At 40.4% G+C, this 17978-nt stretch overlaps 1 protein-coding gene across 1 annotated transcript in view; it reads left to right on the top strand.

Moving 5' to 3' along the window:
* Window positions 1–17978, top strand: part of Dner (delta/notch like EGF repeat containing) — a 152278-nt gene that overhangs the window by 62312 nt on the left and 71988 nt on the right. Inside the window, exon 5 of the mRNA XM_037210473.1 lies at window positions 11311–11424. Coding sequence (XP_037066368.1) covers window positions 11311–11424 — 114 coding nt within the window. The remainder of the gene's footprint in view (window positions 1–11310; window positions 11425–17978) is intronic.

Raw genomic sequence — 17978 nt, 5'->3', positions numbered from 1 at the left:
TTGTTGGCTCTTGAGCTTCTGGGAATTCTCCCATTTCCACATTTCATCTCACAGCAGCAGCACAAGATCACAGATCTATACCACCTCATCTGAGTACTGGAGAATCTGAACTCTTCACACTTGTTCAGCTAGTGCTTTACCCCTAGTCGTCTCTTCATACTGGAATGGTTCCTTAGACTTAAGTCTCTGGGCCACCTGTGGTTTCTGCTTCAGCAAATGAAGGATTTTATTGCTCATTTGCCAGATGTTCCCAGATGATGCTAATGCTGATCACACTGAGAGGACCACTGTTCTAAATTGCCTGCAAGGAACTGGAGCTCAAATGATAATAGATAGGCACATTGCTCTGTGGACTTGAAACCCACAAATCCTTCATTCATTCACAAAACGCAGAGCCTCTTGTGATACACTGGTGCCTAGGCATTGTGCAAGCTTCTGTGGATTTAAAGGTACATTTGATAGATATTGGACCTGCTGGTTGGAGTTGATCTCACTCAGTGTCTTGAGAGCTAGGCATCTTCATCCTCATTTTGGCCATTTGTCTCTTTTCTCAACCAGCTTTTTTACTGTAACTATTGGCTATATTTTAGAACAGCTGAAATTAACTGATGCCAGTCATCCGGAATGATTTTATATGAGGTAGACCACGAATTTAACATCTGTTTTACGTATGTGGAATGTATCTCATATGTAACTACTGTTTTCTTTATATTTTTAAAGACCCTTGTTGAAATTGGTTGTAATGTATATGTCATATATGGCTCGGAGTGTGTGTCATCTGTTGCCTTCTCATGGGTGATAACAGGATAAGCCATTGTATGAGAGCCATTTGGAGATGTTACAACCTGTATGGTCTTGTCCTTTTGTTTATTAGGTCCCTTGTCATGTTTATTGAGGGTCTGTTCTAGAGAGTGAACCTCCTCTCTTGTAAGGGATTTTAGATTTCTCATGGAATCACGGAAGTTTTTATGTTCTTCTGAAACACGTGATTCCATGAACCTTATCTTATCAATTAACGATAATCTTTTTTTCCTTATATAGTGTCTGAGTAGCCACAACTTCACTCTGGAGAGTTAGTGTTCTATCCATTAAATATTCATATTTATTATCAATAAAATCAATTTTGGGTACAAGCCTGTTTTGTAAATCCTGATTAGCAGATTTTAAAGAAAGAATCTTTTTCTGTAAGCCTTCATTGTTATCTTTTAAAGCCTGTATCAGTCCCAATAATGACTCATCTTTGTTATTGTTATTAAACCAGTGTTTGAACACTGTGTGAATTATTATGATGAACGTCAAAATGGTACAGGCCAGATATGCCTTAGGGTGGTCGTATATTTCCAGGAAGATGTCATTCATCATACAGGCGAAAAGGTTTTTAAATTCTTTGTGAGGTAATGTTGGCCATATTACAAGAATTACTCAAAATTTGTTAGTCAATTTTAAGGTGTAAAATTATCAAGTACTTTTTTTAAAAGTTTTATTTATTTTATTTTACAATACCATTCAGTTCTACATATCAGCCACGGGTTTCCCTATTCTCCCCCTCCCACTCCCTCCCTTACCCCAGCCCACCTCCCATTCCACCTCCTCCAGGGCAAATCCTCCCCGAGGACTGTGATCAACAAGTACTTTTGCTTGAAACAATATGCTTGTTTGCCTAGTTTATCTTTCGTGGTTTTGTGTGTGTGTGTGTGTGTGTGTGTGTGTGTGTGTGTGTGTGTGTATGTGGTAGCACTTTTCAGCCAGCAGGTGGCGTTGGAACAGCTCCAAAGCAGGGCCTGCTGGCGACCTTGGCTGACCTCCTTGTAGGCACGATATTTACCAAAGCCTCAATGCGGGTTAGAACTTCCAGACCAAAGCTGGAATGGCTACCCACTACAATGAATGTTCTGAAGACTTGGATGAGCCCATTCAGCTTACCACCATGAACCAATGGTTTCCCAAACCATATCCTTTCTGTTCTCTCTACTTCCTGTGCATTTGGGTATTGGATATATTTTGCTTTCTTTCAAACCTTGAGACTAAGATTTTTTTTATTCACTTCTGCTGAATGCTAAGCTTTCTTTCATGCTTTATTCACATCACACATTTCCACTTTAATTATATGCTACTGATTTGCCTTTTGTGAGCCATATGTATCTTTCTTTACCTTTGGTTTTTAACTTAGGTTTACATTTGTCCAGACATGTTTGGTTTTCTCATACCAGCCATCTTTCTCTCTCTTTCTGAATAATTCTTGCCTTCCCACAATGAGATTGCATGTACCAAGATGGAATAGCTTGATGGTGCACCGATTCCTGCTATTTATTTATTGTCTGGCATGCGGATATTAGGCACTGCATCTCCTCTCAGCAGCTGTGGCTGAGGTGCTGGCACCAGCTGCTCAGATCCCGGAGGGTAAGATCTGAAGCTGGTGGGCTCTCTTGGTGGCATGAGGCTTTCCATTCAAATCCAACAGCTTCACTCCACTGCACAGGCTGGATTATAAAAAGACTGGCTGTGCTAAAAATAGCTCTCACTTTAATTCCCACTTTGGAAGCTTCCAGAACAGTGCTCCAAAGAAACAATTAGATTCTTCCTCACAGAGCTAAAACAGCAAGGGAAATGCTTTTTCATTCTCAGTAGAAGAATCCTGCAGTAACCTTCTTCAGTACAGACAACTGTGTTGGGAAGGGTGGTCGATGTTTTCTTTTACAGATATAACTGATAAATTGATTTTGAAATAGTCTGACTCATTTAGGAACTTTCCTTACAAGCATGTGATTCATCCTTGACCTCTGAAAGGTTTCCTTTGTTTGGAGGGGTTAGGTAGTGCGGTCATAATGACAGGTAGATAGGCAAGGTAGATTTTGTTATGTTGTCAGAAGTCAAAAGATACGACTTAGCTGTAGTTTTGTCTCAGTCATTCTGACACCGGATGAAAAAAGCCATTCTTTTTCCATATGCCATTAAATTTTAAGATGTATACCGAAATACAAAATAGTATAAAATCAAGTTTTCCAAATATATATTAGATAGCATGTAGTTTGTTAACACCTGGTGTGGTGATTTGAAAGAAAATGGTCCCCAAAGCGAGTGGCACTATTAGGAAGTATGACTTTGTTGGAAGAAGTGTGTCACTATGGGGGTGGGCTTTGAGGTCTCTTTTGCTCAAGCTTCGCTCAGTGTAACACAGAGACCACTTCCTGTTGGCTGCAAGATGTAGGACTCTCAGCTGCTTCTCTAGCACCATGTCTGTCTGCATACGCCATGTCCCACCATTGATGATAATGGACTGAACCTCTGAATTATAAGTGAGCCACTCCAATTAAATGTTTCATTTTATAAGGGTTGCCGTGGTCATAGTGTCTCTTTACAACAAGAGAAACCCTAATGAAGACACCTGGTGAATGGGTTTATAGTCTGATTCTTTTCTTAAATGCACATGGTATTTCTGTCATGAGCAGGCTCTCCGCCAGGGCGCACTTCCTGTCATATGCACATCGATTCACCTAACATTACTCATGCTTAGACCTCTATAAGAGTACTGTGTGTTCCCTGCATCTCTGAAGGCATCCTTGTGAATCTCCAAGTCACATTGTTTTAATCTTTGTTATACTAGAATGTTTTCTAAAGAAAAAAAAAAAAAGGCTGGGTATGGTGGCTCATGCCTTTAATCCAAACACTCAGGAGGCAGAGGAAGGCAGATCTTTGTGATCTGTGAGTTCGAGGTCAGCCTGGTCTACAGAATAAGTTCCAGGAGAGCCAGAGAACCAGGGCTGTTACACAGAGAAACTCTATCTTGAAAAACAAAAGCAAAAACAACAAAAAAAGAAAAGAAAAGAAAAAAGAGCAACCCTATGATTCTCAGGCAGTCTTTCCAAGCTATCCATTCTGAACCAATTACTTCATTCTGAATATTCCAATGGTAAATTCCTCAATTACTTAGTGTTTTTAGAGTCAAATCGTGTATTTTAAAATAGTCTCTGATTTGGAGCTATTATAAGGTACTCCTAGAATTCTGATTATTCAAAATGCTGTGAACATACTATCTCTAGTTTATAAAGGAGTGGTTCTGTGTAATGGAAGGAGGAGGGATTGGGATAAAAAGAATGATTTTCAGTCTGAAAGGATAACATCCCTCTGACTTGGGGTTTCCAGCCCAGGCATTAGGGTCATTTTGGACCAGATAGTTCTTTGGGGTGGAGACTGTTGTATTTTTAGAATGTTTGGCAGTACTCTGTACCCGCTAGATGTCAGTGGCATCCTAGTGATCGGACATTGAACAGTGTCACCAGACATTCCAATTGACCCTTAGGGAGAATCAGCCCAGCTGAGAACCACCAACTTGAGGAATCTAACCTGATCAGGGACTCCTGAGGCAGAAAAAGGTGATGAGTTCTGTTCCTGCATGTTAATTTGCCATGTTGCAGGGAACCATTGAATGAGGAGTTGGAGAAGCAGGACTGACATTCAGAAGTGGGCCAGCTTAACTTTCGGACTGACTGAATGGGGAGGGGCCTCTGAGAAGGATGATTGGTCATTGCAGTTTCCCAAGTTGGGGGTGCTGGCCACTGTAGCAAAAAGTAAGGTGATTTTTGATAGTGCATAAGATAGTCTTAGCCACTGTTCTATTGCTGTGAAGAGACACCATGACCAAAGCAACTCTCATTAAAAAAAAAAAGCATTTAACTGGGGGCTTGCTTATAGTTTTCAGAGGTTTAGTCCATTATCATCATGCCGGGGAACAGACAGACATGGTGCTTGTATGCAGAGAGCTTTTACATCTGATCTACACAGGCAAAGGTAGAGAAAGTGATACTAAGACTGGTGTGAGCCCACCCCCAGTGACACACCACTTCTTCTGGCCACACCTCCTCCAACAAGGACACACCCCCTCCAACAAGGCCACATCTCCTCCAACAAGGCCACATCTCCTCCAACAAGGCCACACCTCCTCCAACAAGGCCACACCTCCTCAACAAGGCTACATCTCCTCTAACAAGGCCAAACCTCCTCCAACAAGGCCCCACCTCCTCCAAACAAGGCCACACTCCTCCTAACAAGGCCACACCTCCTTCAACAAGGCCACACCCCCTAATCCTCCCCTAGCAGTCCAACTGGGAACTAATCATGCAAATATATGAGCCTATGGGGGTATTCTCATTCAAACTACTACTATAGTATAATTTTGTGAGATAACCATTTTTTTCTTTTTTCTTTTCTTAAAGACAAAAACCAAAACCAAATAAATAAAACTCCCATCTTTGTGTTTATTTTAATGCCCATTAGGAGAAAGAGTGGAAAGCACACTTCACTTATTTGGTTTCTGGATATTTGTTGCTTTGGGATAGAAAAAAAAAAAAAACCCTTAGTTAAAAGATGCAGTGAGTTTAGGGAAAAACCTTAATAAATGGGACTCATTCTTGACCAATTATTTGTGTTGGGAAATGTTATAAGTTACAAGGGTCAAGGGATTAATAAGACAAAGTCCTCATTTCTCAAGAAGTTGAGAATGCATGTGTAAGGCAAATCCATTAATGTTTATCAGATAGATGTACTTAGAAGTGAATGAATGAGAGAATCATCTCAAGTGATGGTAAGTGTAAGGAGACAGAGCATAGACTCTGGGAATTAAGCCTGCTCTTAGGATCTTCTAGATTGAGGAAGAAATAAATATATTCATATAGTGACAAGTAGGGATATACATCAAGTTCAAGGTAAAGGGCCAGAGCTGCAGGTCCAAGTCGCTGATTTCTGAGCTTAGACAGTTCGAAAGAATACAGAGGTCAAGAACATAGCTGAGAGTGACCTGGGCTGAGGTCTCAGACATTCTAGAATGGTTTTGTGCCAAAGAAGACTATCAGAAATTGTCTTTTGTGGGACAACACAATGGCTCAGTGGGTGAAGGCACTTGCTGCAAGCCTGATGACCCGGGTTCCATCCTCAGGACCCACATGGTGGAAAGGAGAGAACTGACTCCTACAAATTATCTTCTGCCCCCGCCCCCCATTCACTGTGGCGTATGTGTGCACAGACAAATTTTAAAAAATTAAAAAAAAGAAAGGAGTTATTCCTTTGTGTTTGTTTCCCTTAGGAGAATTAAGTTTTAAATAGTGATTTCTGAGATCTGTTAAACATCTCAATGTGATCTAACAACCTCACACACATTTCAGTTTAAAATTCATTAGCCAAAAACATAATAATCAGTTACCCAATTTAACACTGTGATTGGAATCATGTCTGAGAAGTTCTCTCAGACATCATCCACGTCTCTTCAGTTGTGATGTGTGTAATCTTGGCATTCCCACATGCCAGATTAGCCTAACCAAAACCAAAGTGGTAATCCTGTAGATTGAACATAACCAACGCTGTGCCTTCTGTAGTTTGGTTTGTTTAGTATGTTTCTCATGGCTGTCACCTGGTCCCAACTAGAAGCAGCTGAAGGGAGGAAGGCTGTACTCTGGCTCTCAGTTTGAGGGTACAGTTTGTCATGGAGGTGAAGGCATGACAACAGTGGCTCTCCAGGGGTGGATGCCACAGGAAGTGGGACTGGGATGAAAAAGACCTCAAGTTCTTATTCTGGTGGTTAACCCCTACAGCAAGCAGAACTATTGTCAGGAGACCAAGTGTTCAGACAGATGAGCTCATGGGGCATTTTATGTTCAAATCACAACACGGTTCTACCTCTTTCTGGGGTTAGAACTTCTGCAAGCAAAAGAAACACTTTATTGTTCTAAGCTGTTTTCAGTTTTTGATCCACATAAACTGGAGCTTGCAGATTCACAAAACCTGGGCACCCATACAGGTCATGCTTCCTTTTGGTCCTTTGCAACAACATGTGATTCTAAGTTCACAGTCTTCCAGTGCTTGATTTCACAGCTCACAGCCACTGGCTTTAAGAAACACCATCACTTCAATACTCTGATAGTGTTTGCAAGTCTGACAAAGGTTGAAGCTAATTAGCTTTCTCTATGTTTGATTGGATTTGTGTGTGTGTGTATGTGTGTGTGTGTGTGTGTGTGTGTGTGTGTGTGTGTGTGATGTACCCATGTGTACATGTTTGTATGGGTATGTGCATGTATGTGGAAGTCAATGTTGAGTGTCTTCTTCAATCACTTCTTCACCTTAATTTTTGAGATGTCTCTCACGTGAATCTGGAGCTTACCATTTCATCTAGAGTAACCTGGCTAGAGAGTTCCAGGGATCCTTCTATCTCTGCCTCCCATCCTTGGGATTTCTGGGCACACACTACCAGGCCTGGATTTATGTAGATCCTGGAGTCTGAATTGAGGTTTTCATGCTTGTGAGAAAGACACTTTTCTGACTGACCCACTCTCCAACCTCTTCCATGGTTCTTGAGGCAACTTCATTGTCTTTCTATTTGATCCTCTACTCTGTTACATAGTTCATTTCTAAATCTTTGCTGTCTTTATTTTCTGATCCTCCTGATGGACTTTTGTCTTGGTTAGCCACTTCCTCAGCCTCCCCCAAAGTTTGTAACTTTCTTCAGTAATGTCTTTGTAAGATGGCAATTCTAAGTTCATGCTACCCTTCTCTGGGTAGGGCAGGGCTATGCCTGTTTTCTTTTCTGTTTTGAATCCTGTATTCTTCTCATATCTTTATCTAGTCCCAGGCTAGTGTGAAGCAGATGCTAAAGAGCGAGTTGTTTGGTGAATTTAAGAACAGAATGAGGCCAAGTGGTTGCTGCATGGTGGTCAGCGGGGAGAGTGAACAAAGAGGAGGAAGGCAGGGGTCAGATCATCTTACCTTTTAGCCACTGACTAGTTTTCTTCTAAACCCTGTGGGAAGCCACTAGAGGGATTTACATATAGGTGTAGTAGTAACTAAATTACACCTTCAAATATTCCTCTGGTTAATTCTATGTGGAGAATGGATTGAAAGAAAGCCAGTGTAAAGCGATGGTCTGGGAAACTTTTGCTAGAGTCCTTAGAGACAGTGATGCCTGGGCCTAGATGACATAAAAGGTGTCATGGGGCTGTGGTAGTAATCTGGAAGGCTGGCCATAGTGCTTGTGACCCAGTTGTCAGAAGGAACTCTGCCACTGGCTAAGGACAGGAGCTTTCACACTCACCAATCCTTGCCTGTCCTTGCCATTGGTTTGTGTAGATCTTTCACTGGAAACCAGAGTGAAGCTTGTCATTGTCCTGCATTTTAGGGGAAATGTCAGCATTACTCACACATGCTCTGCATAGCTCTGTGCCTTTACATATGTTTCTACCATTCTTTGTTGACTGCCTACTTCAGGAGGCTGAGGAAGTGGCCAGTCAGGTAGGATCAGAAAAATAAAGACAGTGAAGATTTAGAAATCAACTATATAACAGAGTAGAGGATCAGCTAGAAAGGCCAACAATAATTCCTGGTTCCCCATGACTAGCCTGGTGTGGACAGGCATCAAAAACTGCTCTGTACACACACAGATGGATATCGTCTATTGTCACTAGGATGCTGGTAGTTTACCAGGTATTTGCAGTATTGCCAGGGATGCTCTGTGTCTCATAACCTTATATCCCAGCCTGTGTCTCTGTACCCACCAACACTGCATGCTCCATTATTGTTTTTCATTTGCAGAAACACTGAGGATATGCCAGTAGACTCATAGATCACAAGTCTATCCATTTAGCCACAATCTTTTTCAATCATATTTTTCTGTTTCTTTACACTTTCAAATTCTCAAACACTTTAAAGCACAAGGGAAATAAAATAATGAGATAGAGTTTACCCCAGATGAGAGTTCCCTCGCTAGGGACCCACGACTGACCTTGGCATATGGAAACTATTCTTTCAGACCTTCTGAAGGGATGTAGAACTTCTGCATTGTCACCCACTTGAGTGCCTGTGGCATCCTCAAGTCACTATGGAAGCCCAAACACCTAATATAAAATATGAATTAATTTCTTTCATTGATTTCTTATATAACCAGTGTACAGTACTGGCTCATTGAACAGTACCTCAGATGAATTCCACTTATAGCTTCATATCATTAGGTCTATAAAAATAAGTGCATAGTGATATTTATATTTTCACACAACTGCAGTTCTTAAAAGATAAAATTTTGGTATTAATACATGTGGCTTAAAATGGGATCATTGAGAGTGGGAGGGAGTGGGAGGGTAATGGGGTGAATATGATCAACATAGAAGCAGATATGAAAATGTAGTGAAATCCATTAAGTATAATTAATATATGTAATAAGTTTTAAAAATGTTTAATTAAGTTTATAAATAAAGCTAAATAGTAGAGAGGACATTAAGATCCATCTTTTTTTAAAAATCCCCTTTTGTAAAAGACACATATTGAAATATTTACAGGAGAAATGAAATTTGTTTTAAGATATCCTTATGGAGAACTCTGAGGAGACCAGATAATATTACATAAAAATAGTAATAGCTTGAAGCTAGGTGACAAGTGTGGTGGGTTAGATCTTAGTCTCCCCATGCTTAAGTATGTTTGAAATTTCAAATTGTCCAAAGCAATGGTCATTACAATTTTCTTCTCTCATCTCTCTTCCCTCTTTTTTAAATGAGGCTGCTGCTGTGTAGCCCAGGCTGGCCTGGACTTTGATATCCCCTGCCTCACCTTCCCAAGTCTGAGCTTGTAGGCAGGACCTGTTCTGGCTTCTGTCTAGGCTGCTTGGTGACTTGGCACAGCTGTGTGTAAGGGCTTGTGCCCAGGAGTTTGAATCCCTGGAGACTGTGCAAAGGGTTTAATCTTTCTAATCCTCAATTTCCTTTTTTGAAAAAGGGAAGGGATGGAACAGGAGAGCAGAGTGTATGTATGTATGGTAGACTAGTGTTGACCTCAGGGATGCAATGGAGAGAAACTATCTCAGATAAAGAAAAAAACAACCAAAAAAACAAAAACAAAACAAACAAACAAACAAAACAACAACCAAAAGTACAAAGTACACGCTCTATGTGAACACTTTTTTTTAAATTAGCCAAAATTGTTCACAGCCTTCTCCTTGTAAGCATACTGTCTCCCACTTTGAATCTAGAGCTTTCATTTGAAGCTACATTCTTGCTGTGATGTCATACTGAAGAATTCTCTTTGGAATTCTGAAGTAGCCTCTTGTCTTGGTGTCAGGCTTTTAGCTCAGAGGCTGGTGTCACAACCCATCCCTGTTGGTTACTGGAACCTTCTTGGCTTGTTTGGGCATGAGTGAGGAAGAGTCCTGGTTGGAGATGCTAAAATGATTGCCTCCATCCATTGTAATTCACACTTACAGGGCAGGTAATTGGAGCTTAGACAGATCATCTCTCATTCACTTCATTGTCTGAGTTCTTCATGTCTAAGCTATGTGTGCTGGTCATGGCCTTTCAAAACTAATAATTCAGAAAGGCAAGTTTTCATGTAGTCCAAGACACCATGGAAACATACAAAATACTACTGTATAATTATAATGGTGTCGAAGATATGTCTGTTTAAATTTATAATGGGAATTTTCTCTAGACTATCAATGATTTCGTCACTCAGGCATCACCAATGAAGAGCACCATTTTTTGCCTGTATTTTATACCTTGTATTTTCCATATTTTCCCTGAAGCATTGCCCACTCTAAGATAAGCCATTTTAGTGTGCTGTTTTCTTTAAACTTGCCTCTCTGGAGGGCTTTGTTTTCAAAGTGAATTAAAAATCTGGGATTTATTTAAAGCCTTCAGGCTGCCCAAGGTGTTCTAGGAGATTTACAACCTGATTTTCCACGCTTGCCTGGGATTATGTCACTATCCCACAAGGTCACCTGGGGGCTAGCTTCATAGGGAAGGGAGAGCTGGATTTATGACTCAAATAAGTATTAAGAATAATATATTAATGTGATTATTTTTGTAATGTGCTGCAATCTCTTAGTCTTTAAAATGAGAGCACTGGGTACAGAATTAACACAGGTGGCTGCTTTTAGTTCTAAATACTAGACCCATTAAAACTATTTAATACCTCTTGTATAGTGTGGTATGGTGGTGACTGAGGGAAGGTAGCCCCCTCTCAGTCCCAGGGCACTTCATGTCAGAGGGATACTGTCCAAGGGACAGTGGAATTCAGTCTTAGCTTTTACGGATTCTGAAAATATAAAACTCAGAGTTAGTATGGGAGAAAGCAATTTGCAAAGTGAGTACATTTTGAACCAAAGCTCTAATGTTCTGGTGGTTCTGGTTATAGAACGACACAAGATCAAGGAGTGTCCGAGACACTCTAGTGCAAGGCTGCTGCCTCCAAGGGTGGACTCTGGTTGAGTCTCTCAATTTGGGGGTGGCTCTGGTGGTTTTAGAATACCAGGTCTTGGACAACAGGCATCTTCTTTTTCTGCAGGTTATACTGGAGAGTTTGCCAGTCCAAGATTGATTACTGGTGTCCTCGATCCTTGCAGAAATGGAGCTACATGTGTATCCAGTCTCAGTGGGTTCACCTGCCAGTGTCTGGAAGGTAAGATTTGTAACTCTTGGGAAGCTTTTTTCCATTTTAAATCATAAGCCCTTTTGATCAGTTTGGTACTTTTAGTTTTTAAACATCCCATACAAGAGAACCCCCCCCCCCCACACACACACACAATTTATAGAGCTGAACCAGAATATGATCCCTCAGTTTTATTCTTTTATTTATTGAGAATGGTCTTGTGCAGTCCAGGATAGTCTAGAACTTGTTATGTAGCTGAATATGACTTTAAATTCTGGATCTTCCCGCCTCTACCTCTTGAGTACTGAGATTATAGGTATGCATCACCATGTCCAACATGGGTTCTTTTTACTGCTGTGTTTGGAAAATAGATACAATGTGTAGATGTAACAGTCTTATTAAATAAGAACCACAGAGGCCAAATGCAGAGTTAAAAGCCCAAGAGGTCAGAGCAGTAACTAAGAGCTGAGACTTAAAACCCTTTCTTACCTTACTGCCACTGCCGTCCTTCCCCTGCAGAAAGAGACCTACTTCCTGTGTGTCTGTCTTTTTATTGACTTTCTGTTCTGCTTCTCATTGGTTGTAAACCCAACCACATGACCTCCTCATCATTGCCTATCTATACAGACCTCTAGGTCTATTGTTGGTATTGAGATTAAAGGCGTGTGTCTTCATGCTGGTGGTGTCCTTGAACACACAGAGATCTGCCTGTCATGTGATTGGATTAAAGGGCGTGTGCTACACACTGCCAGACTTCTGCTTTGGCTTGCTATTAGCTCTGACCCCAGGTAACTTTATTTATTAACATACAAATAAAATCACATTTCATACAAATAAAATATCAACCATATTTCCTTTCTATTTTAATAAAAAGAAAAAGGAAAAAGTTATAACTAATATAAGAAAAACTATATATAAAATACAATAACTATATACAATATATACAACAATAAATACCTAAACTATGTCTAGTCCATTTGCATTTGACAAATTCAGAGAAAATACTTCTATTATCTATCCTATTTTGGTAAGTCCAAAATGTACCTGATTCAGTTTCTATCCTAACTTATATTACTAACAGAACTATCTTATAATGTCTTTCAAATTTATACACTTACACCCTTTAGTGAGTTTCTTTCTGAAATTCTTAACAAGGAAAACTATAAACTATCTAATCTTCTAACTTAACTATAACTACTAATCTTCAACTCCCTTCAGAGACCCAAGAAGGAAATAATATTACCTAACAAAAATGAAAAAGGAAGTGCATGCAAGCAGCTTCCAAAAAAAAAAAAAAAATGTGAGTTGACAGAAACAGCCAGCTGCCTCGACAGTCCACCCAAGGTTCTCACATGTTGGAGTCATCATCTTCAGCCTATAGGCTTAGCATATCTGACAGACTCTTTGTGAAGTAGGATGTACACAAGGCAACAGTTTGACCTCACATTGGTGAGAGCAGTCCATGTACCAGAAACACCTGAATTCCATTAGTGTCCTGTCATGATTCAGGATTTTAAATTCTGGAAATTGTTGATGTTTTTTTAATTCAGCTGTCCATTCTTCTTGGCTTGTGTGTGTGGTTTCATCTTGGCATCCCATTCTTCTCCGCATCCCTTTCTTCTCAGCTTGTGGGTGCTTCAACTCTTTTATTAAATGCCAGTCTACCATTGAGAGGTTAGACTCGTCAGCTTAGTTACTCTTTCAAGAATAACTGTTTCAGCTGCTGTTCCACTGCACATCAGAAGCATCAGTCCACTGCCTGTTCAGCTGCCTTTGAAGAAAAGGGCACTGTACCTTTTCCGGATTGCAAAGGCCACTTCAGGGATGGTGCCATATTGTCCTGGCCTCAGAAGATGCCTTTTATTAAAGCCACAACCACACTTATCTTGGCAAGAACTGGTAGTTCTTTGTTTCATGTCCTGTCTGTCCATTTTGTCCTGTTTGTCAGCAGTTGATTCGAGGATACTTTGTTGTCCAGTGGCTAACTTTTGCCACAATGAAAGTTAACTCCATATGCAGTTTCTTCAATGCCCATATTTTCTCTGAAGTAGATTGGTACTGCCAAGAAGCTGACATGTCTCATAGTCATAACAATAAAAGAAAAATTTTCTAAGTTATTAAAACATTTTAAATGCTATATTCAGTAGATCTCTGAAGGGTTTGGAGATGACTTGTCTATCTAAAATATATCTGCTCAATCTTGAAAACACACCTAATATGACTACAAGTTCCATTGTAATGTCTAACTACTAACTTTCATTTCTTTATATCCTAATAGTTGGTAATAATAACATTCAAGGATCAGCAAATTGCATTACATTGTTAAATGAATGGTATAAGTACAATATCTTGAACAAGATTAGAAATATATATATATATAGCATTTTCTAACAATATCAATCTCAATATATATTTGTATACAATATACAAAAATCTAATCCAATGTTAAGTATTGTGATCAGGATTAAGGGCATGTGCCACCACTGCCAGACTTATGCTTTGGCTTGCTATTAGCTCTCATCCCCAGGTAACTTTATTTATTAACATACAAGTAAAATCACATTTTAGCACAAATAAAATATCACCATAACAATCTAGGAATTTTGGTGATTTTCATACACACACACACACACACACACACACACACACACACACACACACTACATATATATGTCAAAATTCAGCAAAATTTGACACATATTTTAACATGTATATAAACTTATATGTGTCAATATATATGTAAAAATCACCAAAATTTGACACATATATATTTGATACACACATATATATTGACATACATATATGTACATATAAAATGAACTAGCATAATAATAAAATAGAGCCTAATAGTGAAACTCCACTCAAGATTTCTATTTTGCTTGACTTGTTTTAGTTCCCATACAAACTCACATTAAAAACATCCAACATAGTTTGCCTTCTTTGTGCTTCACGGCAACTTTATGATGTCTTAGAAAAACTAAGCCACTGGAGAGTCCTATCTTTAGGGCTGTTTTTATTTTAAAAGATGGGTTTACTACTAGGAAAGAGACAGGCGGGTGTGGAAGGTAGAGTCTGACATTGGGAATGGTTTTGTTCCATTTCTGCTGTGAGGGGATTACTTTAGATCTTTAATGTAGTAAGAACAATGCTGTAGTAGAGTTTTTCCATGCTTAAAACTGTTAAGTAGGCTCCTGATTCACAGATACAACACAGGCAACTACATAGTTTCTCATATTCTGCAGAGGTTAAACACAGACCCTGCGCAGAAGACATGTGGATCCATAATGTCCCTGAACCCTGACCTTGACTGAAGGAATAAGTCTAAGTCTTACTTCAAATCACCGGAAACTGCCCCTGGCCAAGAGCCTGGCCCTCTTCTAATACCTGGGTTCCCGTGAGCTGCACTTGGGTTTAATTCCTACTGACCTAGGAAGGAGCATGGGCAGGATATCCAATTATCCCCAGCCACAATTTTGTGTGTTGGTAAAGCATATGGTTCCCATAGTGAATGTGTATCATACATATGCTTTATGAGCCTGCTCTTTACAGCACCTCCCACCCTCCTTTTATCTTTCTTTGGCAGTTCAGACAAACAGGAAAACTTGGAGGAATAACAGGGCTGATGGCTGAGCAAGCAGCAACACTGTGACTTGCCTACAAACACTCTGCAGTTTTTCAAAGCTTTGTCACGCTCCAGATGAGTCAGTTGCCACCTGCCTCCTTTTAGACTTATTCCTTCAGTCAAGGTCAGGGTTCAGGGACATTATGGATCCACATGGGATTTTTGCAAAAAGAGTTTAGTCAACTCCAAATGCTTTATCATTTTTTTTTTTGATATTTAATAGGAAGGTACAATAAACTCCAGAGCCTTAAAGAGGAGAGATTGCACAGCTTGGGCTAGAACCGAGGGGCTCAGCTTTCATTCATGTATCATTTTCCTTCTTGGCAGAGGCTTTTCTGAGTACTTGCTATTCATCAGGTACTGTGCGAGGTACTGGATCTTGGTGGTTGGTGGTTGGAGCAGCCAAAGGGTCCCTCCTGGGTACAGTGTTGTGTTGAAGGCCTGAGGGCAGAGGTGATGCTAAGCTGAGGGCTTGGAGGTAGTTTGTTGAAAGGGGGTAGGGTAAGGCTTATAGGGCTTCCCAGGCTGCAAGTGAGGCACTACTACTTCATCCTGGAGTAGAGGGAGGCAGAGGCTTAGGGTTTGAGTCCAGCCCTTCCACTTACCTCTCTAGGCCCCTAGGACCCAGGCCCTGGGACACAGCCAGTCCCCGGGAAACCCCACCCAACTCTACCCCAGTTGCCAGCCAGCAGGAAAAAACTCCTGTGGGAAGCCCCCCCCAAACCGCCCCCCATCAGACCCTGCAATCCACAAGTCCCACACCCTGCCTCAGTACCCATCTGCTGTGACCCCAGTAACTTCCTCAGGCATGGAAACCACATTACCTCTCTATTCATGGATAAGTAACTTGCCTTCTGGGGCCCTCAGTAATCACATCTACAAGATGATAAGGGTAAGTTTGTAGGGATTCAAGGGATCTCCTCCTGTTTTCAATAAATCTAATGCAGATAACAGGTTGGATATGCTCTCAACAATTATTTGATATTTTTGTCATTGTTCCATCATTAATTGCCATTAAACCACTGGCAAATTTAAACCAAGTAATTTGATCATTTTATTCTGGGACAGTATTGAACATAATGTAGAGAGAGACGAGAGTGGAAATAAGGAGAAGGGTCTGGGGACAGTTGCAGAAATCCAGGAAGTAGCTGACTTTCTGGAATTGAAGAACAGACTCTAGAAAGAAGTAAGACGCTGATACTGTGAGGGAAGTTCAAGGGAAAAAGACAAGGCCTCTTGGGAAGGGTTGACATGGAGAGCAGGGGACAGTGAGAGAGAAATCTGTGGTTTCCATCACTTTCAGGTTGTATTTCTTAATGGAGGAAACAGAAATGGAGATGTGGGTTTTATAGATGTTGTGTTCAAGGGGCCCTTTGCTCACACCAGTGAGATACCACTGAGGAAGAAGTACTGGTTAAGTTTAAACGAGCACCATTGACCTATAGTAGGGTAAGCCCTGTGTACCAGGGCTAGGATTCTTCTTCATCCCATGGCCCTTTGCATGCACCATGCTGTGGAAACTGTAGTACTCAGGCATTGAAAGGATGAGGGTGAGTTTCCCAGCAATCTTTTTATTCAGAGATCTCTCTCACTAAAGATTGACACGCCTTTGGGAAGGCCTGGAAGCTTTGTATCAGGAACATGTAACTGGTGATGAGCATTTGAAAAAGCATTCCACTTTCTATTGAGAATTTTTAGTGTCCCATACATTGTACTTTGCTTATATTTTCCTTATCACTACCCTTCCCCATCTCTCTTCCCTACTCCCCACCTAACTCTAGAATAAGTTCCCTTCTGCTTCGATGCCATCTATTATCTATCTCACTCATCTATCTCATCTATCACCTATCTATCTACCTATCTATCATCTATCTATCTATCTATCTATCTATCTATCTATCTATCTATCTATCAGCTATCTATCTATCTATCTATCTATCAGCTATCCATCCATCTACCCACCCACCCACTCCCCCCCTCTCATTTATCTATTATCTATCATCTATCTATATACTGAGATTATTTTTATGAGGGAAAACATGATATTTGTATTTCTGAATCTGGCTTATTTTGCTTAACATGATAGTCTCTGGTTGTATACATTTTCCTGAAAGTGTCACAGTTTTATCCTCTTTATGTCTATATTTCTTTTTAGAAGATATAAGTGGTTGGATAGTAACTAAATACATAGAGCAGTTTGCCCATGGAAAAGAGCCTGTGCCTCCAGGATCCTTCTCACATCAGCCACACACTAAAGCAATTCTGAAAAGTGTATTAAAGCATGAAATATTTTGGAATTCTAAGCCAGCCCTTGACCTCCTTGCTTCCTTTCCACTTTGTCCTTTGTGTAGTGATGTTGATTTTGTCTCCTCCCTGTCATGCCTAATGAGTAGGATTTTTATGCATTCCCCTTGTTGCCCCCAAGCCTCCAGTAACCCTAGCTGTGGATCGTGTTTCCTGTTAGAAAGAGGTTACTAATCAGTAAATGAATCACTCATAAAAGACAACACTTAGATGCTAATTACTTAGTCCACCAATTTTATCCTAAGTCAATTTCACGAAGCTTGTGCTATTAATATTTTTATTTAATGGACTGGAATGAGGGCAAGTAGCTTGCTTCTGGTCACATAGCCAGAAACTGGAACCCAGGTGACTGGCCTCTAATGCTCTTTAACCACTTTAACCATCTCTGGACATATTCTTTAAAATAAGTCCTATGGTGTTTATTTTATTTTATATATACATTTTGAGACAGCATATGTATCCCAGGATGACCTTGAACTCTATATATAGATGGGCATAGTTTTGGATGTCTGAACCCCCTGCTCCCCCGACTCCCCGAGTGAGAGGATTTCAGATGTCCATTACCCTCTGGTTGATGCAGTGCTGGTGACTGAAGCCAGGATTTCCTGCATACTAGCACAAGCTGCTGACTGAGCTACACCCCCAGCACCCGTGATAC

Source organism: Peromyscus leucopus, chromosome 13, assembly GCF_004664715.2.
Source record: "Peromyscus leucopus breed LL Stock chromosome 13, UCI_PerLeu_2.1, whole genome shotgun sequence".
Lineage (NCBI taxonomy): Eukaryota > Metazoa > Chordata > Mammalia > Rodentia > Cricetidae > Peromyscus > Peromyscus leucopus.
The sequence above is the reverse complement of the archived record's forward strand: the minus strand, read 5'-3'. Positions and strand labels throughout refer to the sequence as shown.